Source organism: Schistocerca piceifrons, chromosome 6, assembly GCF_021461385.2.
Source record: "Schistocerca piceifrons isolate TAMUIC-IGC-003096 chromosome 6, iqSchPice1.1, whole genome shotgun sequence".
Taxonomy (NCBI): Eukaryota; Metazoa; Arthropoda; class Insecta; order Orthoptera; family Acrididae; genus Schistocerca; species Schistocerca piceifrons.
The window spans coordinates 189,314,130-189,338,468 of record NC_060143.1 but is presented as its reverse complement, the minus strand read 5'-3'; the positions used below and the strand labels follow the sequence as shown (position 1 = coordinate 189,338,468).

The window sequence follows — 24,339 nt, the reverse complement described above, 5'->3', positions numbered from 1 at the left end:
ATATTAGTGTCAGTGGTGTTGAGAAAAAGCTAAAATCGTAAAAATTTAACAAAACTCCAGGGTCTCCTGATTTTTGCAGCTGAGTTAGCCCCTCTTTTAACTACAACCTCTCACAGATAATTCAATCAAAACCCTATGCCCAGTAGTTGGAAGAAAGCATAAGTCACACCCATTGACAAGAAGAGTGTTAAAAGTAAGCCATAAAACTACCATCCAGTATCCTTGGTATCGATTTGTTTTAGAATATTAGAACATACTCTGAGCTCATGTATAATGTGATATCTCATACAGAATGATCTCCTCCCTGCCCACCAGCGTGGATTCCAGAAACACTGATCATGTGAAACCCATCTCACACTTTTCTCACATGACAAACTTAAAACTTCAGATCCAGACAGTCAGGTAGATGCAGTATTTCTTGATTTCAAAAAGCATTTGATTCAGTATCACATCCATGCTTATTATCAAAAATGTGATTACGTGGGATATCAAGCAAAATTAGTGACTGGATTGATGATGTCTTGGCAGGAAGGCTGTAGCAAGTTATCCTGAATGGAGAGTCATTGACAGATGTAAAAGTAACTTCGAGTGCTTCCAAGGGAAGCATGATGGGACTCCTGCTGTTCATTTTGTATATTAATGCCTTTGTGGGAAATATTAATAGCAACCTTGGGCTTTCTGCAAATGATGCAGTTATGTTCAATGAAGTGCTGCCTGAAAGATGCTATATAAATATTCAATCAGACTTTAATAAGATTTAAAAGTGGTTCAAGATCAGCAACTTTCTTTAAATGTTCTGAAATGTAAAATTGTCCCCCCCCCCCCCCCCCCCTCCCTGCCTCTCCCAACAAAAAAAGGTAGGGTTCTATGGATATAGAACGAGTGGCTCATGTTTGGAATCTGGAATCTGTCAACTTGCATAAATACTTTTTTTCTTTTCTTTCTTTTATTGGGATATAACTGGAATGATCACAAAGACTCAGTTCTGGGTAAAGCAAGTGGTACACATTGGTTTATTGGTAGATTACTGGGGAAATGAAATCAATCTACAAAGGAGATTGCTTACAAATCACTCACGTGACCCATTCAAGAATGTTGCTCAAGTGTGTGGTTCACATACCTGGCAGGACTAATAGCATATTTTGAACATATGCAGAGAAGGGCAGTGTGAATCATCACAGGTTTGTTTGATCCATGTGAGAGAGTCACAGAGATACTGAAGACTCTTAGAGAAAACCTTCTTATTAAGTTTCAAGAACTGGTTTTAAATGATGACTCCAGGAATATACCCCACCTCCAATGTGATTATCCCATAGGGATTTTGAGGGCAGTATTAGATTAATTACAGCATGGAGGGAGATATTTAAACAGTAACTTGTCCTACATTGCATAAGTGAATGGAATGGAAAAAAACCTAATAACTGACACTGGGACACACCCTCTATCATACACTTCACTGTGATTTGCAGAGTGCATATGTAGATATGATCACCTGAGTTACTCAGTATTTCAGTGAAGTGATGTAGCAAGAGGATTCACATATGACCATCATCGCTGTCTTTCATGTGTATCAATCATAAGTTAAGTCATCATTATCACCTGTCTGGTGAGTCACGTATTTTAGGAAGTGTTCTTGTTGACATAGACAGTTCCAACATTGTTTCTCAGATCCTGTCAAAAAAATCCAAGTTCCTCACAGATGAGCAAATTATGTCAGAGCTGCTATGAACTGATGACAAACAGTTCCTGTATGAGAAAGTTCAGAAGCTGACAATGTTGAAATTAGTGAGCATGTTATTGATTCAGATGTGACTGCCTCTTTAAGCAATAAATCTTCAAATTCACTTGTTACCAAAGACTGCAATGTGAGCAAATATGGGCAGATTGAAAGGCAGTTGAAACCAGTTAGTGATAAGGGAAGACTCAAAAGCCATAACACAGTTTCTTACAAGTCAGCAAAGATGCCACTGGAAATTCTGTCATTATTTTGATGATAAACTGATCTATGGCATCGTTATGCACACTACTGTGCACATGATGAATATTCATGGTCTGACAGATCTCATGACACACAAGATATGAACTGCGTGGACATGAATGCCTTTTTGGGTCTCCTAATATGTGGGTTGGAACCTAAATAGTGACAACTATTTATTCACAACTGATACAAAAGAGTTATATGTTTGCACCTGGTACTGTCCTTCAAAGTAGTCACCAGCATTGTGTAGAACCCACTGCCAGCAATATGGATGGTGTAGTATACTGTTAGCAGACCTGTTCTGTTGATGGAGTGGTCTAAAGTTATGGTGATTCTCGTGTACAACTGTGATGGTGTTATCCTAATGCATTATGTTCCTTATGGCAGACTGTCAATGCACAGTGTTACTGCCCATTTTTGGTGCATCACCTGCAACCAGCTTTGCGAAAGAAGTGGCGACACTTTCTGCGCAACCCACCCATCATTTTGCATGACAATGTGCTGGCGCATACAGCGCAAGCTGCGGCTGCTCTGTTTGATCGATGGCACTGGGAAGTACTGTAGCATCCATCATACTCCCTGGGCTTAAGTCCTTGTGACTTTTATTTGAATCTGAAGATGAAGGAACCATTTTGTGGCATTTGCTTCACAACTGTTCCAGAGATTTGACAGGCAGACCACTCCATCCACACCATCAACAGAACAGGCTCTGCTATCGGTATACTACACCTTCTGCATCACTGGCAAAGGGTTCTACACAATGCTGGTGACTACTTTGAAGGACAGTAACAGGTGCACACTTGTAACTATTTTGTATAGGTTGTGAATAAATAGTTGCCACTATTTAAGTTCCAACTCTCGTATATGCAGTAACTTACTAAGATTCCCACTTCCATTTCAGAGATCTGTGAGATGTATACTGTGTGATAAAAAGTATCCAGACACCACCAAAAACATATGTTTTTCATATTAGGTGCATTGTGCTGTCACCTGCTGCCAGGTCCTCCGTACCAGCGACCTCAGTAGTCATTAGATATCGTGAGAGAACAGAATGAGGTGCTCCGCAGAACTCACGGACTTTAAATGTGGTCAGGTGATTGAGTGTCACTTGTGTCAAACGTCTGTACATGAGACTTCTAGACTCCTAAACATCCCTAGGTCCACTGTTTCTGAAGTGATAGTGAAGTGGAAACTTGAAGGGACATGTACAGCACAAAAGCATACAGGCCAACCTCGTCTGTTGACTGACAGAGACCACTGACAGTTGAAGAGGGTCGTAATGGGTAATAGGCTGACATCTATCCAGATCATCACACAGGAATTCCAAACTGCATCAGGATCCTGCAAGTACTATGACATTTAGGCAGGAGGTGAGAAGACTAGCATTCCATGGCCAAGCAATTGCTCATAAGCCACACATCATGCCGGTAAATGTCAAATGATGCCTGACTGGGTGTAAGGAGCGTAAACATTGGATGATTGAACAGTGGAAAAATGTTGTGTGGAGTTGCAAATCATGTTACACAAAGTTGTGGTCCGATGGCAGGGTGACAAATGCCTGGTGAACATCATCTACCAGCGTGTGTAGTGCCAACAATAAAATTCGGAGGTGGTGGTGTTATGGTGTGGTTGTGTTTTTCAAGGAGGGGAGTTGCACCCCTTGTTGTTTTGCATGGCACTATCTTAACACAGGTCTACACTGATAAGTTAACCACCTTCTTGTTTCCCACTGTTAAATAGCAATTTGAGGATGTCGATTGCATCTTTCAACATGATTAGGGACCTGTTCATAATGCATGGCCTGTAGTGGAATGGTTACACAAGAATAACATGCCTGTAATGAACTGGCAGCACAGAGACCTGACCAGACTCCTATAGAACACCTTTTGGATGTTCTGTAGTGCTGAGTTTGTGCCAGACCTCACTGACAAACATCAATACCTCTCCTTAGTGCAACACTCCATGAAGAATGGGCTGCCATTTCTCAAGAAACCTTCCAGCTCCTGATTGAATGTATGACTGCGAGAGTGGAAGCTGTGATCAAGGCTATGGGTAGGCCAACACCATATTGATTTCCACCATTACCAATGGAGGGTGCCATGAACTTTTTAGTCATTTTCAGGCAGGTGTCTGGATACTTTTGATCACATAGTGTAGGTGGGTCTGATGTATTTGCAGTAACTATGCAGTATACAATAACATTTTTAACGTTGTTATACTCGTTTTGATGATACAAACACCAGAGACAAGTGGAAAAGGTTGACAAGTTAGTTGAGGTGTGTGAACTTGTTGCACCACTGCAGCCTGGCTCCAGGCCCAGATACTGTGGTCTCATGTGTGTGTGTGTGTGTGTGTGTGTGTGTGTGTGTGTTTTGTCTGTTTTTCACAAAGGCCTTGTTGGCCAAAAGCTAACTTCCTGACAGTCTTTTTGTCGTGCCTTTCTGCAATTCAGCATCTCTGCTATATAGTGAGTAGCAACTATCCTTTTCATTGTATTGTTACATTGCGAGATAAGTTGTATACTTCTGGAGAATATGTAACAGTTGACAAACAACTCATATGTCTTCAAGGACAACGTTCCTTCTGACAGTTACATTATATATATATATATATATATATATATATATATATATATATATATATATATATGGTTATAATAGAGGGAAACATTCCACGTAGGAAATATATATCTAAAAACAAAGATGATGTGACTTACCAAATGAAAGTGCTGGCAGGTCGACAGACACACAAACAAACACAAACATACACACAAAATTCAAGCTTTCGCAACAAACTGTTGCCTCATCAGGAAAGAGGGAAGGAGAGGGGAAGACGAAAGGAAGTGGGTTTTAAAGGAGAGGGTAAGGAGTCATTCCAATCCCGGGAGCGGAAAGACTTACCTTAGGGGGAAAAAAGGACAGGTATACACTCGCACACACGCACATATCCATCCACACATACAGACACAAGCAGACATATTTCAGGAGATCTGGTATGAAAAAATGCGAAAAAGTGTTGGTTAAGTTGATCCTGTGGTGAACTTGGGTTGGTAGACAGCGATGTGCATGAAGGTTAGGTGGTTGTGTTGCCGCTAAAACACGTTAAAGGACGGAGAAATTCGGGAAAATTTCGAAAAAACGTGTAAATGTATTAAAAGGCGTGGTGTTGTGGTGAAAGATTACGAAAATGGGGCTAACAATTGTAAATAATGACGTTAAAACCTGTGGAGAGCGGCTAAAAATGATCAGTGATGTACGAAAAACGGAAGTGGAAATAAAGTAAAAGTTATTAGAACTAGCCGAAATGGTTATTTAATACGTGAAGGCAGCTGTTATTGAACTAGAAACGGTTGGCGGTATTGTTGAAAGCGCAAAATAAAAATTTTTTGGTTATGGTTTGGAAGTGGGTTACGTATTATAGAGTATATATAGGCGGGATAAATTTGTATTACGGTAAAAAGGGAAGGTGAATAGAAAGTGAGACTACTGGTAAACGCAGAAAGAGAAAATAAAGAGAAAATAAGACGACAGGAAAGATTTCGAGATGCAACAGCGACAATAACAAACGTAATTGTTGGGTTCAAATTAATGATATGGTTATAATAGAGGGAAACATTCCACGTAGGAAATATATATCTAAAAACAAAGATGATGTGACTTACCAAATGAAAGTGCTGGCAGGTCGACAGACACACAAACAAACACAAACATACACACAAAATTCAAGCTTTCGCAACAAACTGTTGCCTCATCAGGAAAGAGGGAAGGAGAGGGGAAGACGAAAGGAAGTGGGTTTTAAAGGAGAGGGTAAGGAGTCATTCCAATCCCGGGAGCGGAAAGACTTACCTTAGGGGGAAAAAAGGACAGGTATACACTCGCACACACGCACATATCCATCCACACATACAGACACAAGCAGACATATTTTTAGATATATATATATATATATATATATATATATATATATATATATATATATATATATATATATATATATATATATATATATATATATATATATAGAGGGAAACATTCCACGTGGGAAAAATTTATCAAAAAATAAAGATGATGTGACTTACCGAACGAAAGTGCTGGCAGGTCGATAGACACACAAACAAACACAAACATACACATGAAATTCAAGCTTTTGCAACAAACTGTTCCCTCATCATGAAAGAGGGAAGGAGAGGGAAAGACGAAATGATGTGGGTTTCAAGGTAGAGGGTAAGGAGTCATTCCAATCCCGGGAGCAGAAAGACTTACCTTAGGGGGAAAAAAGGACAGGTATACACTCGCACACACACACATATCCATCCGCACATACACAGACACAAGCAGACATTTGTAAAGGCAAAGAGTTTGGGCAGAAATGTGAGTCGAGGCGGAAGTACAGAGGCAAGGATGTTGTTGAAAGACAGGTGAGGTATGAGTGGCGACAAATTGAAATTAGCGGAGATTGAGGCCTGGCGGATAACGAGAAGAGAGGATATACTGAAGGGCAAGTTCCCATCTCCGGAGTTCTGACAGGATGGTGTTAGTGGGAAGTATCCAGATAACCCGGACGGTGTAACACTGTGCCAAGATGTGCTGGCCGTGCACCAAGGCATGTTTAGCCACAGGGTGATCCTCATTGCCAACAAACACTGTCTGCCTGTGTCCATTCATGCGAATGGACAGTTTGTTGCTGGTCATTCCCACTAGAAAGCTTAGTTTTAATGTAGGCAGGTCAGTTGGTAAATCACGTGGGTGCTTTCACACGTGGCTCTGCCTTTGATCGTGTACACCTTCCGGGTTACAGGACTGGAGTAGGTGGTGGTGGGAGGGTGCATGGGACAGGTTTTACACCGGGGGCGGTTACAAGGGTAGGAGCCAGAGGGTAGGGAAGGTGGTTTGGGGATTTCATAGGGATGAACTAAGAGGTTACGCAGGTTAGGTGGACGGCGGAAAGACACTCTTGGTGGAGTGGGGAGGATTTCATGAAGGATGGATCTCATTTCAGGGCAGGATTTGAGGAAGTCGTATCCCTGCTGGAGAGCCACATTCAGAGTCTGGTCCAGTCCCGGAAAGTATCCTGTCACAAGTGGGGCACATTTGTGGTTCTTCTGTGGGGGATTCTGGGTTTGAGGGGATGAGGAAGTGGCTCTGGTTATTTGCTTCTGTACCAGGTCGGGAGGGTAGTTGCGGGATGCGAAAGCTGTTGTCAGGTTGTTGGTGTAATGGTTCAAGGATTCCGGACTGGAGCAGATTCGTTTACCACGAAGACCTAGGCTGTAGGAAAGGGACCGTTTGATGTGGAATGGGTGGCAGCTGTCATAATGGAGGTACTGTTGCTTGTTGGTGGGTTTGATGTGGACGGACGCGTGAAGCTGACCATTGGACAGGTGGAGGTCAACGTCAAGGAAAGTGGCATGGGATTTGGAGTAGGACCAGGTGAATCTGATGGAACCAAAGGAGTTGAGGTTGGAGAGGAAATTCTGGAGTTCTTCTTCACTGTGAGTCCAGATCATGAAGATGTCATCAATAAATCTGTACCAAAATTTGGGTTGGCAGGCCTGGGTAACCAAGAAGGCTTCCTCTAAGCGACCCATGAATAGGTTGGCGTATGAGGGGGCCATCATGGTACCCATGGCTGTTCCCTTTAATTGTTGGTATGTCTGGCCTTCAAAAGTGAACAAGTTGTGGGTCAGGATGAAGCTGGCTAAGGTAATGAGGAAAGAGGTTTTTGGTAGGGTGGCAGGTGATCGGTGTGAAAGGAAGTGCTCCATCCTGTCAGAACTCCGGAGATGGGAACTTGCCCTTCAGTATATCCTCTCTTCTCGTTATCCGCCAGGCCTCAATCTCCGCTAATTTCAAGTTGCCGCCGCTCATACCTCATCTATCTTTCAACAACATCTTTGCCTCTGTACTTCCGCCTCGACTGACATCTCTGCCCAAACTCTTTGCCTTTACAAATGTCTGCTTGTGTCTGTGTATATGCGGATGGATGTGCGTGTGTGTGTGCGAGTGTATACCTGTCCTTTTTTCCCCCTAAGGTAAGTCTTTCTGCTCCCGGGATTGGAATGACTCCATACCCTCTCCCTTCAAACCCACATCCTTTCGTCTTTCCCTCTCCTTCCCTCTTTCCTGATGAGGCAACAGTTTGTTGCGAAAGCTTGAATTTTGTGTGTATGTTTGTGTTTGTTTGTGTGCCTGTCAACCTGCCAGCACTTTCATTTGGTAAGTCATATCATCTTTGTTTTTAGATATATTTTTCCTACGTGGAATGTTTCCCTCTATTATAACCATATATATTTATATATATCGGCCAAACCTTCATGAAACATTCCTCACACACAAATAAAGAAAATATGTTATGTGGACATGTGTCCGGAAACACTTAATTTCCATGTTAGAGCACATTATCATGATTTCATACGGGATACTCTACCTGTGCTGCTAGAACATGTGCCTTTACAAGTACGACACATGTGGTTCATGCATGATGGAGCTCCTGCACATTTCAGTCGCAGTGTTCGTACACCTCTCAACAACAGATTCAGTGACCGATGGATTGGTAGAGGCGGACCAATTCCATGGCCTCTACGCTCTCCTGACCGTAACCCTCTTGACTTTCATTTATGGGGACATTTGAAAGCTCTTGTCTATGCAACCCCGGTACCAAATGTAGAGACTCTACGTGCTCGTGTTGTGGACGGCTGTGATACAATATGACATTCTCCAGGGCTGCATCAGCGCATCAGTGATGCCATGCGACGGAGGGTGGATGCATGTGTCCTCGCTAACGGAGAACATTTTGAACATTTCCTGTAACAAAGTGTTTGAAGTCACACTGGTACATTCTGTTGCTGTGTGTTTCCATTCCATGATTAATGTGATTTGAAGAGAAGTAATAAAATGAGCTCTAACATGGAAAGTAATCGTTTCCGGATTTTACCTTATGAAACCTGGTGGTCCTGAAACTTGTACTGCAGGTGGTCCTTTCAACAAACTTAACAAACCTTCATAAATAGTATAACATTTTGTTATTCCTCTACAAGGAACATGTACAATTGAAACTATTGACAACTGGAATACCAAAATGACTCTTGTATGAATTATATTAGAAAAATGATTAACATTGGTTGGAACATTGTGAAACAGCAAATCACACACTCCCTCACAACTTTTACCCAATAAATAAAGAACTCTAGCTTCAAAAGTGTTCAGTTTCATAAAATATGTAAGAATGGACTCACTTGTGCCAGCCAAATTGCAATTTTTTGTACTGATCTCCATAATGGACAGTCATGGATGGAATGATCAGTGTAGATACAAACTACCAGAAAATGCCAGAAGTTATAAAATTTTACTATCATACAAATTGTGTGGTACACACTTGCGATCCACAATGCAATAATTACAGTATTAAAAGGAGGACAAGAAGATGGGCATTGGTAGTGTTTTTTCATTTGGCATAGTTGTCAGTTCATGGGTGGCCAGACTGAATGGGAGTGGTTTTTGTCATGGAAGGGATGACAGCTATCATAATGCAGGTACTACTGGTGGTTAGTATGCCGGATATGGAGAAACATATAGGTGGAGCCATCAGAAAGATGGTCAGCATCCAAGAAGGCAGCATGTTGGGCTGAGAAGGACCAGTGGAAGCAGATTGGAGGGAAGGTGTTGAGGTTATGTAGGAATTAGGATAGCATATTGTGGCCCAGAATTGAGATGATGAAAATATCATCATTGAACCTGAACATAACAGTTTGGGCGGCAAGAAATATTTCTTCTATGATAAATGAAGAGGTTGGCATAAGAGGGTACCATGTGAGTGGCCATGGTTGTGCTCCAAATTTTTTTGTATGCCCTTCCTTCAAAGGAGAAGTAGTTTTGTGTGAAGATATATTTGGTAACAATATAATAGAAGGAAACATTCCACGTGGGAAAAATTATATATAAAAACAAAGATGAGGTGACTTACCGAACGAAAGCGCTGGCAGGTCGATAGACACACAAACAAACACAAACATACACACAAAATTCAAGCTTTCGCAACAAACTGTTGCCTCATCAGGAAAGAGGGAAGGAGGGGGGAAGACGAAAGGAAGTGGGTTTTAAGGGAGAGGGTAAGGAGTCATTCCAATCCCAGGAGCGGAAAGACTTACCTTAGGGGGAAAAAAGGACAGGTATACACTCGCACACACGCACATATCCATCCACACATGTGTCCACCATGTGTCTGTATGTGTGGATGGATATGTGCGTGTGTGCGAGTGTATACCTGTCCACCATGTGTCTGTATGTGTGGATGGATATGTGCGTGTGTGCGAGTGTATACCTGTCCTTTTTTCCCCCTAAGGTAAGTCTTTCCGCTCCCAGGATTGGAATGACTCCTTACCCTCTCCCTTAAAACCCACTTCCTTTCGTCTTCCCCCCTCCTTCCCTCTTTCCTGATGAGGCAACAGTTTGTTGCGAAAGCTTGAGTTTTGTGTGTATGTTTGTGTTTGTTTGTGTGTCTATCGACCTGCCAGCGCTTTCGTTCGGTAAGTCACCTCATCTTTGTTTTTAGATATATTTGGTAATGTGTATTAAGAATGAGGTAGTATTTATTCAGGTGATAAAAGGCGTGTAGAAGGTGGGGAGTAGATGAAAGAAATGGGACATTAGTGTCCTTGATGTGAGATGATAGGCTTTGGGCTGTAGGTTGGACATGTTGTTCAACAAGAGTGGAAATTCCTTTATGAGGACCATAGCAGCCAACTAGAATAGTTTGAATCTGTGGATTTCGGAGAACATGTGGAAGGCATGACGTGTTAGGATGAAGAGGGAAACGGGCTCAAGGGAGAGGTTCTGGGATGGGCTCAAGGGTTTCAATAAGGATTGTAGGTTATCCTGGACTTCTGGAATGGAATCACTGTGGCAGAGCTTTCAAATGTAGGAGTTAGACAGTTGGTGGAAGCCTTCTGTCAGGTAGTCACTGCAATTTATCATAACAGTGGTAGAGGCTTTGACTCTTGGCCTCAGTATCCACTAACCCACTGTCCCGATACCCTCTATCCAACACTTTCCCCTTCTTCTGTCCTGTTACTACCTCCCAATTCAAACCTCTACATATCTTCATTGTGTGCTGAACCTCACTGGCTCCATTACCCCTGAGTCACATACTTAGCCACCAAACCCGCTGTCCTTCTCTGAGCCACAAGCTATCCACCCCAACACCTCTTTCTGCTTCCTGCCTGTTTCTCCTTCACCCAGCACAACATCCATCTCACCCTAACATAGTCCATCTGCTGAAATGCAATCCCAGTATCTTGTATCCAGCCAGCATAATGTAGGGGTACAAAAATGTGTGCTTGCACATGTGCGTGTGTGTGTGGATGTCTCAACACTTTGGTTACTCAATGAATGGTCTCCTTTACTGCTAAATTATATAAAAATCCGATTTGTTGAAACATGTAAATAACAAATACTTGCAAGTTGTAAAACCAACAGATAAAAAGATTTGCTGTCCAATATCTTGAGTATTATGCACATACTGAAAAAGAGATTATATGAACAAACAAATAAATATTGTAAATAGAAGTGTTGCTGGTTACTATTATAATTCATGTTGCAAATTTTTAAGGGGAGTTATATTTCATGAAATGGCAATGATCTAAAAATAAATTAAATCTCCACTTAGTATTACTTTGTGTTGTTTGTAAATTATCAAGTTTAATATGGTATCAAGTTGGTATCAAGTTGTTCCATCACTAGCTCAAAATTACCATATAAATAAAAGTTCTTGATTTTATTTCATTGTGCCCTAAGTTTGGGTGCATTCAGTTTACTTTCAGGCTCAAAATTTTCAGTCATATTTACCTCTTTCAGTATTGATTTGCTGAAATCTGAGTTTACCTTACAAAAAGGTGTTGTCCTTACATCAGTAACTAAAAGGAAGCCACCATGAATGGTAGGTCTCCGTTAAAAATTCTGCTATCAGCCCAGCCATTTCACATTTCTTAATGATATGTAGAACCGTAACTGCCAATAGCATCAACAGAAGCCAAGCACTATAAGTGATAGAAGCAGTTTAATTCCATGCTAACTCAACTCACAGTTCTGATAACTGCAGTTAAGTACTGTGAAAAAAAATTAAAATCAACAAGATGTGGTTCAGAGATGAAGTTATTTTATATTTTCATTACTGTGGCCTGATTCCTACCATTTTTTAACCCACACACTACCACAATACGAGCCTTCTTTCTAAAATCCTTGGCTAAGGGTATACACTTGTCTTGAAGAAATTTTTAAGTTTGTGGCATGGAAGTCATTTCCTTTTTTTTTTCTGAAACAACTGACCCACATGTCTTATGTGTTTACTACATAACAGATGAACTTTTCTCCACTTTCCTACTTTTCTTCCTTAAATAACTGAGACAGAAGGCAAAGGTATTTTTTGTGCCAATGACGAAACTATCAGATTTGTTCTTTGTTTCCTGGCACATCTTTCCACTTCTGATTATTCTCCCCCATAATTTTCCCATTCCCTTAATAGCACTGCCAAGCTTCACTTTAAGGACTCTAACTTTTCCCTTCTATTGAACTATTGTTCCAGCCAGTGCACAGACTCTATCATTGAAGAATCTTGATTAATTCACCCATTGACTGTATTCCACAGTGCTATATCCCACCCCCTTCCTCCTACCATTCATGTAATGAAGTCATCAATCACAACAGCTGGACTGCACCCCAGCAGTAACTTTCCTACAGCAGCTCAAACACTTCCCACCCATGTTTGTTTGCAAACAGTATAGAAACATGGCACAGCTTATAGAACTACGTTTTTATACCCTGCTGTTGATGCTTAAGCCATGTAACATGTACATACAGTTGTTATGTAACAAGACTAATAACTGTAGTTACTACCACTAGAAAATTTATCAGTCTGTGGACAGCAAAAATTTAGGACTAAGGATGTGTATACATGGTACAAAATTCACATGATATTTTATAAAACTGGATTATACAATTAAATCCTTAGTTTCTCAGTCAAATATTATGCTGGTGTATGTATAAAGCACAAAAACTGTTTAAATTTTATACTTTTTATGTATACAAGATGACTTAATTTGTGTATATGAAGTCATGGCGGAGTCACTCAGAGCTATTCATAGTCAGCCAAAGGATCATATAATACCAAGTAGCCCACCCAAAATTCTCAGCTGCTTGCAGTGTGGGTGCTCTGTAGTGTCAGGGATTGCCTCTTCACTCTATTGATTAAATCATCCATCATGCAAAATAAGTAAATGTGATGCTTCTCAGCTCTTACCACTATTTTTTAAATTGCCAGCAATTAGAAGCTACTTTCTCTCTCACAAACGATTTTATCCTGTGTAAATATTATTTACATCCCATTCTCTTCTTTTCTTTGGAATAATGTTCTGAGAAATGCTTTAAAAACAGGAAAGTTTTGGATGCTGCAGAAATGAGCTATGGCACGTGGTGTAACACACAAAGTGTGCAAAAGACAGCTTTACATGATGACTTTTTCTTCCACCCAATTTGTTCCTTTATTATTTTGTAGTTGCCTATGGAAAGCCTTGCCCTCAGCCTGTTTTGCAAATGCCACTCCTGAAGTATGGGGGATTTATTTTAAGTAATTACTGTCCAGGAAAGAAGGAAGGAAGATTACAGTTTAATGTCCCATTGATAATGAGGTTATTAGAGATGGAGCATAACTCAGATTAGGGAACAATGGGGAAGGGAATTGGCCATGCCCTTTGAAAGGAACCATCCCAGAATTTGCCTTATGTGATTTATGGCAATCATAGAAAACCTAAATCTGGATGGCCAGACGCTGATTGAATTGTCATCCTCCCAAATGTGAGTCCAATGTGCTAGCCATTATGCCAGCTTGCTCAGTAGTAATTATCAATACAGGCTGGGAAATCAGACAGAATGGAATTGAGAAGTTGATTGTTCATTACCCTTAATATTGGAGGAAATTAAGCTGAAAATTAGATTTTCTTTTTACATGATATTCTATCAAAGATTAATTATAATCTTCTAACTAGTTTAAAAGAGAAATCAGAAGTTACGAACTTTTAAAAACTCATCTTTAATAAGTTTTTGTTTGTTGTGCACGTGCATTACACACTGATTTCCTTTCCATGTGTGCTATTTTGCTTTAAATATGTATCAGTGCTGGGTTTTCATAAAAACAAAAACAATATTTTTCTATCCAATTCCTTAATTTTAATCTTAATTCACAAACTGAAATAAGCAACTCTGAATACTAATTGTACAATACTAAGCATCCTACTGTTAATATGTTGACTGAGACTGACTATGAACTAACTTATACTGCTCGGTTTGGTACTTAACAAATAAATTGTTTCAACTGAGTTACTTCATACATATTGTTTTTCTTTTTTTAAATATGAGCTCTTAGTATAATACTATTTTAATTTTATGAAAAATAATTTTTAATTAATTAATGTGTTTTCATTGGTTTCAATTTGGTTTTATAAATTTTTTTGTGTTTATTTAATATGAAAATAATACTTGAAAATCATGCCTCACTGTGTGATAAAAACACTGGTTATTGAATTTACTTGTGTTGATAATGGATTTTTTCCCTACATTTGAACTGATATGCACTTATAACAATATAAAATAATGAAGACAGCACTGTCAGTGTTTAAGTTTCAGTTAATAGAAAGTTAATGTCTATAACCACTATTACAGTGACAAGGTTGTCCAGAAGTTTCATTGTTTCTACAAAATAGGTCTGCAATGTACAGAGACTTCCTGGAGTATAACCTAATTACTATATGTTTTCCTTGGTCTACAACTCAACAGAATTCACACATATGAAATTGGCAGTATATAGATACACACATGACAAAGAAAGTTTTGTGATAAAGTCAGCCGAGAATTTTCTAGAATCCAAATTCTTTTGTTTGAGATAGTTAATTATACAGTTATATACTTTATAAAATCTAAGATGTTCTTTTCACAAAACAGAAACAGGATCTTCAGATGGAGTAGGGTAACCTTATCACAAACAATTATTAGCAGGGCCAAATTTTTAAGTGTTCATAATTTTCCTGAAATTTTAATTTTTAATATTCCCTTGAACAAAATGTTCATACACAAAATATTTACACCACTGTCATTGTCCAAATGTAAATTATTTGCTGAAAAAAAGGACACAAAATTACAACTTGAAAAAGAATTTAGATGTTTAATGTACTTGTGCTACAGTTTTCCTCATTCTTTCACCATAACAAGTATCTGGCATTGTCAAAGGATCAGCCTCCATTGGTGGTGATAGACTGGAGTCAAGCCCAAGGCCTGATGTTATATGTACCTATCACACCAACATCTGAGGGCTTGTCCTTGGTAATTACTGCTGTGGTTTTTGCTTTGCTGGCTGGCCAGTGTGGCCGAGCGGTTCTAGGCACTTCAGTCTGGAACTACGTGACCGCTACGGTCGCAGGTTCGAATCCTGCCTTGGGCATGGATGTGTGTGATGTCCTTAGGTTGGTTAGGTTTAAGTAGTTCTATGTTCTAAGGGACTGATGACCTCAGATGTTAAGTCCCATAGTGCTCAGAGCAATTTGAACCATTTTTGCTTTGCTACTTGCAACAGATATTCACTGCAGCACAAGAATCTGGGATCCTTTTACTGTGAGGGTTTCTTCTTTTTTGGGGAAACTGTTTTCATGTCTGCAGATTTCTGTCCTTTCCCTGAAAAAGTCGGCATGATAGCACTTCTCCACAGTGAGAACTTCCATGCTCCACCATGGCCAATTTCCCCACCAGTCGCTACCTGCAGCATTTATGGATACTGGCACTGTTGGACTATTCAGTAATTCCAGCATAGACTTTTCCACATGCAGACAGAATAAAACTGACATTGCAAGTGGGACCCTTTCGTTCTTTGCTGGTATGAGATACTTTCTTTGGCCTTCTTGGTTGGTTTGTAAACAGTTATTATGCCATGTTTGGGCAGTATATGGCTGCTTCTCCCCATCTCCTACAGATGTATGAGAGAATGGCCACAAATGACATTTCTTTTTCTCACATGTCACTTATCTGAGTGTAAGTTTTCACGCCACTTTTGGAAGACATCATCATGGCCCAGTAATTGTCAATTTCTTCATGGCACATGTTGAAAGACAGGTGCTGAGATTGGCATCCTATAAACTTAAGGAGTGGTACGGCTATGTTAATAACATCTTTGTCATGTGGATCTATGGTGGGAACGGATTGGTAACTTCCTAAGATATCTGATCAGTCTCCACGCCAACATAAAATTTATCATGGAGGTACAAAAAGACCAACAGCTTCCCCTTCTCGATATGCTGGTTGTGAACATGGGCCACAGCATGCATCAAAAACTGATACCCATGGTCTATTACCTGCACTGACTATCAAATCCTTACCCAAGTCAGAAATGAGGAATGATTGATATACTCATAAGGAACATGAGATGAGTATATGAGCCACATCACTTCAGACATGAGATGCAACACCAGGAATCGATTCTAAGGAACAATTGGTACTCCACCACTTGCATAGGAAATGTCATGAAACCTAACACTTGGAGAACTGACATATTGGAAGAAGAAATGTCACATACAGCCTTTCTGTCATATGTCCTTGGAGTGATAGATGGAACTGGTTGTATATTGCACAACTATTGTGTAAAAACTTTTGTAAAATGACCAAGAAGATCAAAGCTTATCCCTTGACAAAGGACTCAAGGGACCCACTTGGTATGGCAGAAAGATACTGGAGACCATGTACGTGTGGAAAAGCCTGTGTTGGAATGACTGGATGGTCCATCAGTACCAGGATCACCAAATATAAACAATATTGCAGGTTGAAACAGATGGAGAAATCAGCCATGGAGGAACAGACACTGTCTGAGACTGACCATGTAACAAAATTTGTCAACATGGTGGCTCTCACTATGGAGAAGAGCTACGATGCCCTCTTGTTCAGGGAAACCATAAAAATTCACTAACATGACAATAGTTTCAACAAGAAATAAGAAAATCTCAAGATAAACGGATCCAGTATTCCCACACCACAGCAACCATTCACTGCACGTAGCAAGAGGAGAACCACACTGGTAATGAACTGGAAAAAGTTCCCACATGTTGGTGTGGTAATGTCACATTATCTTTGGTTGTGGGCTAGACTCCAGTCTGCCACCAGCAATGGTGGGTGGTCCTTTGATGATGCCAGCCACTCATACTGGTGAAACATCAGGAAAATTGTTAAACAAATGCTGATTGAAGACATTGAGATAGAATTCAACAGACACTGGTAAAATAAGTAGTACTTATATGAGGACAAGTGTCAGAGCAAGCACAGCTGTTCCAGGTTACTATGACTCAAAGATGAGTAGGGTGATATCCCTGTCCATCCCTCCAACTTCTACTTTTGCTGCTCTTGAGTACATCTATAATAAATATCAGTTTCACCCAAACTGTGATTTGCAAAACCGCAAAAGTAGACATAAAATCGAGTTTCTTATAGACTTCACCTCTTGTCAAGGGTTCAGATTGAAGCTATGTACTCTGGAGCAAAGTCATTCAATAAGCTCTCAGCTAGGATCAAGCAGTTCAAAAGGAAATAAAAACCTTACCTCATTAGCCACTCCTGAAATTATCTGTCTAGCTGGATTCAAGAATTCAAGACTGCTGCTAGAAATGTTCAGAATAGAGTATGAATGAACAAGGGTCCCCTCATTCTGGATTGGTGAAGCCAGTAGCAGTCAGTTGTTGACTTTGGGCGGCAAGTGTTTTGTGCCCAACATTGGCAGTCAAACAATCAAGCTTGTGTGTATCACAGCCTTATGGAGTGATTGTTGCAGCATGTTGTATCAAACCAATAAGAACATTTCTATAGGTGAGGCAGTATGAGGTGATCCCTGACAGTTCTTAGCACTGTTGCCAGTTTTCGACTGTGAAGCATTAATGGCTGCAGGTGGTGAAGCATTAATGGCTGCAGGTGAAAAAAGTAGCTATCTGCAGATCTGTGACAATACTGAGCCATTGCCATGGAGACATTTACAAAATCACATTATATTATTGGTTGAGGTAGGCATGTAAAGCTATCACACACAGCCCACTGCAGCAATCAAAAATCAGCTTATGCCGACTCAACTATAGTGCCAACACTGTATGATGAAAGTGTGGCTTGTTCACCTGCATCAACTCTACTCACACAGTTGCTTATGTGCAGGGAGTCGATGAGCAGAGCATGTTTCCTCACTCCATGCAATCCTCTGAGGATTTGTTTAGAGTGTTGCAAGCAAACTATAACTGTTTTCTGTGTAAAGTTCTATTGTAATCAAGTAAATATTAAGCTACCAGTGGAAATAAATAGCAGCTATTTAATACAACTAACCAAGCAGACCTGTCCCCATGAATCATAGATATTGCTTTCAGTGGGGTGGCTCGCATGTCTCAGTGATATGGATAGTGATACCGTAGGTGCAACCACGGTGGAGGAGTATCTCTTGAGAGGCCAGACAAACATGTGGTTCCTGAAAATGGCCAGTAGTCTTTTCAATAGTTGCAGGGGCAACAGTTTGGATGATTGACTAATCTGCCCTTGTAACACCAACCAAAATGGCCTTACTGTGCTGGTACTGTGAATGGCTGAAAGCAAGGCGAAACTGTAGCTGTAATTTTTTGCAAGGACATGCAGCTCTACTGTATGGTTAACAGTGATTGCATCTTCTTGGATAAAATATTCTGAAGATAATATAGTCCCTCATTTGGATCTTCAGATGGGGACTACTCAGGAGGACATTGTCATCAGTAGAAACAAAACTGGCATTCTATGGATCAGAGCAAGGAATGTTATATCCCTTAATTGGGCAGATAGATTAAAAAATTTTAAAAAATTTAAAAAGGGCAATGGTTAGGTTGAAGTTATATATAGTGGAAATTAGTTAAGTTCAGTGGTGGGAGGAACAGGACTTCTGGTCATGTGAATACAGAGTTATAAATACAGAGTCAAATAGGGATACTGCAAGAATGGGATTAATAATGAATAAGAAAATAAAAATGTGAGTAAACGACTAAGAAAAGCATAGTGAACACATCATCATAGCCAAGATAGACATGAAGCCCACACTTACCACAACAGCACATGTTGAATTGCCAGCTAGCTCTGCAAGTAAAGAGAATGAAGAAATGTATGATGAGATATAAGAAATTGTTCAGATAGTTAAGGGAAATGTAAATTCAATTTTGATGGGGGACTGGAATTCAGTAGTAGGAAAAGGAAGGGAAGGAAATGTAGTAGGTCATATGGACTGAGGGAACAAATGAAAGAGGAAACCTCTTGGTAGAATTTTGCACAGAGCATAATTTAATCATCACAAACAATTGGTTTAAGAATCATGAGAGAAGGCTGTATATGTGGAAGAGACCTGGAGATACCAGAGTGGTGTCACATTCACCATATATTGCAAGACAGAGATTTCAGAAGCAGATTTAAAATTGTAAGACATTTCCAGGGGCAGATGTGGACTCTGACCACAATTTATTGGTCACAAATTGTGGATAAAAACTGAAGAAATTGCAAAGAGATAGGAAATTAAGGAGATAACTTGAAAGACCAGTGGTTGTTGAAAGTTTCAGAGGGAGCATTAGGCAGCAGTTGACTAGAGCAGGGAAGAGAAATACAGTAGAAGATGAATGGGTAGCCTTAAGAGATTAAATAAAGAAGGTAGCAGAGGATCAAATAGGTAAAAATTCAAGACCTAATAAAAATCCTTGTATAACACAGGAGATATTGAATTTAACTGATGAAAGGAGAATATTTAAAAACACAGCTAATGAAAGAGTTGAAAGGGAATACAAAGATATAAAAAAATTAAAGTGACAGGAAATGTAAAATGGCTAAGAAGGAATGGCTAAAGGATAAATGTAAGGATTTAGAAGCATATTTCACTAGGGGAAAGACAGACACCACCACAGGCCTTTGGAGAAAAGAGAAGCAGCTGTACGAATATCAAGATCTCAGGTGTAAAACCAGTCTGAAGCAAAGAAGGGAAAGCTGAAAGGTGGAAGGAGTATATAGAGGGTCTATACAAGGGAGATGAACTTGAAGCCAATATTACTGCAATGGGAAAGGATGTAGATGAAGATGAGATGGGAGATACAAGAACAATTTGACAGAGCACTGAAAGATCTAAGTAAAAACAAGACCCTGGTAGTAGATAACATTCTGTAAGGACTACCCATAGTCTTGGAAGTGAAAGCCACAAAAAGCTTTTCCATCTGGTGTTCAAGAGGAATGAGGCACGTGAAATAACCTCAGACTTCAAGAAGAATGTAGTAGTTAAAATTCCAAAGAAAACAGTTGCTGACAGGTGTGAAAATTACTGAACTATCATTTAATAAGTTATAGTTGCAAAAGACTAATGCAAATGCTATACAGAAGAATGGAAAAAATTATAGAACCTGACCTCAGGCAAGATCAGTTTGGATTCTGGAGAAATGTATGAACATGTAAGGAAATAGTGATCCTAAGGCTTCTCTTAGGAACTTTTGACAGTGTTGACTGGAATTCTGTCTCTGAGATTCTTAAGGTATCGGGGGTAAAATACGGGGAGCAAAAGTCTATTTACAACTTGAACACAAAAATAAGATGGCAGTTATAAGTGTCAAGGGGCTGAAAGGTAGCAGTGATTGAGAAGGTAGTGAGATAGGTTTGTTGTCTATCCCCAATATTATTCAATTTGCCCATTTAGCAAGCAGTAAAGTAAACCAAAGGAAAATTTAGAATAGGAATTAAAATTTAGAGAGATGAAATGAAAACTTTGAGGTTTGCTGCTGACATTGTAATTCTGTCAGAGACAGCAAAGGACTTGGAAGAGTAGTTGAAAGGAATGAACAGTGGAGTATGTGAGATGAACATCAACAAAAGCAAACCAAGGATAATGGGATGTAGTCGAATTAAATCAGGTGATGCTGAGAGGGGGTTTGATTAGGAAATGAGACACTTAAAGTAATAGATGAGTTTTGCTATTTGGGTGGCAAAATAACTGATGGAGACTGAAGTAGAGAGGATATAAAATCTAGATTGACAATGGCAAGAATGGCATTTCTGAACAAGAGAAGTTTGTTAACATCAAATGCAGACTTAAGTGTTAGAAAGTCTTTTCTGAAGATATGTATCTGGAGTGTAGCCATCCATGTAAGAGAAACATGGACAATAGACAATGTAGACAAGAGAAGAACAGAAGCTTTTGAAATGTGGTGCTACAGAAGAATGTTGAAGATTAAGTGGGTAGATCGAATAACTGATGAAGAGATATTGAACAGAACTGAGGAGACAAGAAATTTGTGGCACAGCTTGACTAAAAGAAGGGACTAGTTGCTAGGACACATTCTGACTCATCAAGGGATCACAAATTTAGTGATGGGAGGAAGTGTGGAGGGTAAAAACACAGAAGGAAACCAAGAGATGAATACAGTAAACAGATTCAGAAGGATGTAGGCTGCAATAGTGATACAGAGATGAAGAGACTTTCACAGGGTGTAGTAACATGAAGATCTGCTTCAGACCATTCTTTGCACTGAAGACTACAACAACAATACGCAAGCAGCAACTCTTTTCAAAGTAGCAGCTTTATCTCTCATTTATTAGATTATGCACACGTATTTATTTTCAGTCCCTGTGTACAGAAGACATAAATTACACTTTAAATGAAAGTGAATGGTAGCACATAATACTAACACATCAATGAACAAAGAACCAAAAAATGGAAAATCCAGAATGGAATGTAACAATATTATGAAAAGGAAAGTTGCCACTCACCATATAGCGGAGAAGCTGAGTCACAGATAGGCATAACAAAAAGACTGTCACAAATAACCTTTCGGCCAGCAACGCCTTTGTCAAAAATAGATGACAAACACATACTTACACACATTCACACAAATGCAACTCACACGTATATGACTGTAGTCTGTGACAGTGTGACTTCAGTTGACAGAGACTGCAGTCATGTGTGTGAGAGTTGAGTTTCCATGTGTGTTTGTGTGTGTGTGTGTATGTGTGTGTGTGTGTGTGTGTGTGTGTGTGTGTGTGTGTCTGAAGTCTACTTTTGATGAAGGTTTTGCTGGCCGAAAGCTTATTTGTGGCAGTTTTTTTGTTGTACATACCTGCCACTCAGCATCTCCACTATATGGTGAGTGGTAACTTCCCTTTTCATAATGTACAAAGAATGACAGTTTCTGTAAATGAAATGGCTTAGACTATATGAATCATCTAGTAAGTGATACAAAATAGTTTTATGCCACTATATGTACAGTGATATTACAAAATAGAAAAGCAATAGCCTATATTCAAGATGAACTTTTCAAATAACTTATTTTTATGATTTTGCATATAGTGTTGTAAAGTATTGTCATCTGGTGAGCTGACTGTATTTTCTTATAGTTCTTCTGTGACCAGAAAGGAGTACTGGATGTACCACCATCATCATAATTGAAAAAGTTTCTTCATTTGTAAAAGAGCATGAAATTGGCTTTATTTTGTTTCTGTCAGTAGAAAATCCTCAAGCTAATTCATTAAACACAGCTATCATACAATCAAACCTAAACGTTAAAGGGCAATAGTGACAAAACATAGACCTGCACATATAATATTGTCTTTTAAATATCCTCTGACATTTTACTATTGACAATGAAAGAAGCCATATGATGACTTTTTATTTAACTGTGTTGGTTAAAAATCTCTTAATTTAATTAAATATTTCTTTTACAGGGGACTAAGCACACAACACATCTTAGTTCTATCTGGGGACCAACTTGTAATGACAGGGATAAAATAGTAAACTTAACTTTGCTGCCCGAGCTGGATATTGGTGATTGGCTGGTATTTGAGAATATGGGTGCTTATAATTTGCAGGTGGCATCTCCTTTTAGTGGCTTTCCCACCCCAGTGGTGCACACAGTGATTGATGAACAAGGCTGGTGAGTAACATTTTTCATTAAAAATTAGTTATAGTGTCTGATATATTTATGCACATACCTAGCTCTTCAAACAGTTTCTGTTATTTATAAGTCAAATCTGTCTCCAGGACACTGCTCAAAAACAAGCATCCAATGACAGAAACTCATTTTGTCATTGGAAACAAGCCAGGAAACCTGCCTCTGGGGACTGACAGTGACATCATTAAAGGCAAACCTATCTTCTGATGTTTGGTTGTGAAGCATGACATACTTTCTTCCACAGTGCTTTCAGGTTTTGTATAATAATCTATTGAGGTGGAACATTACAATTACAAGAATTATTACATTCTTGTTGATATGGAACGTTACAGATGCCATTTGTGTGATTCATGAATGACAGAAAGCATTTATTGTGCTCATCTTCTGTGCAAAGACACACAGTTCATTTAAAAATATTGTTTTGAAAATACTGCAAGTAACTGGGTACAGCTCTTATTTGAACTACATGCATTCATTCATTCTAATTCCAGTATCTGAAGGATACTACATGACCACTGGATTTTAATGGAGTGCAGTTCAGAATCCATTGCAATAGCTCAGTGATATCCAGGTCCTTGAATGACACATGTATTGTATTGTCAAACAATGGAACATCCAGGATGGAATGTAACAATATTATGAGAAGGAAAGTTGCTACTCACAATATGGCAGAGATGCCAAGTCACAAATTGACACAACAAAAAGATTTTCACTCTTAAAGTTCAGCCAGTGGCCTTTGTCAACAATAGACACACATACGTACACACACACTCACACAAACACAACTCATGCACATGACTGCAGTCTGAGGAAACTGAAATCACACTGTGAGCAGCACCAGCGCACAGGGCATGATGGGAGTGGCGGCTGGGTGAGGGAAAGGAGGAGGCTGGGGTGGGGAGGGGAAGGGATAGTATGGTGGGGATGGCAGACAGTGATGTGCTGTGGGTTGGGTGGCAGATGGGGTAGAGGTGGGGAGATGGGGGGGGGGGGGTAGAGGGGGGAGAGGAGCAGAAAAGGAGAGAAATAAATAAATAAAAAGACTGGGTGTAGTGGTGGAACGATGGCTGTGTACTGTGTACTGCTGGAAGGGAGCAGGAAAGGGGCTGGATGGGTGAGGACAGCGACTAACAAAGGTTGAGGTGAGGATGGTTATGGGAATGTAGGATGTACTGCAGGGAAAGTTCCCACCTGTGCAATTCAGAAAAGCTGGTGTTGATGGTAAGGGTCGATATGGCACAGGCTGGGAAGCAGTCGTTGAAATGAAGGATATAATGTTTGGTAGCATGTTAAGCAACAGAGAGGTCCACTTGTTTCTTGACCAAAGTTTGTCGGTGGTCATTCATGCGGACAGACAACTTGTTGG

At 39.8% G+C, this 24,339-nt stretch overlaps 1 protein-coding gene across 1 annotated transcript in view; it reads left to right on the top strand.

Annotated features, from left to right (window-relative positions):
* Window positions 1-23,180, top strand: part of LOC124803226 (ornithine decarboxylase 1-like) — a 101,448-nt gene extending 78,268 nt beyond the window's left edge. Inside the window, exons 8-9 of the mRNA XM_047264406.1 lie at window positions 22,747-22,955; window positions 23,063-23,180. Of these exons, the coding sequence (XP_047120362.1) occupies window positions 22,747-22,955; window positions 23,063-23,180 (327 nt within the window). The remainder of the gene's footprint in view (window positions 1-22,746; window positions 22,956-23,062) is intronic.
* Window positions 23,181-24,339: the final 1,159 nt, after the last annotated feature.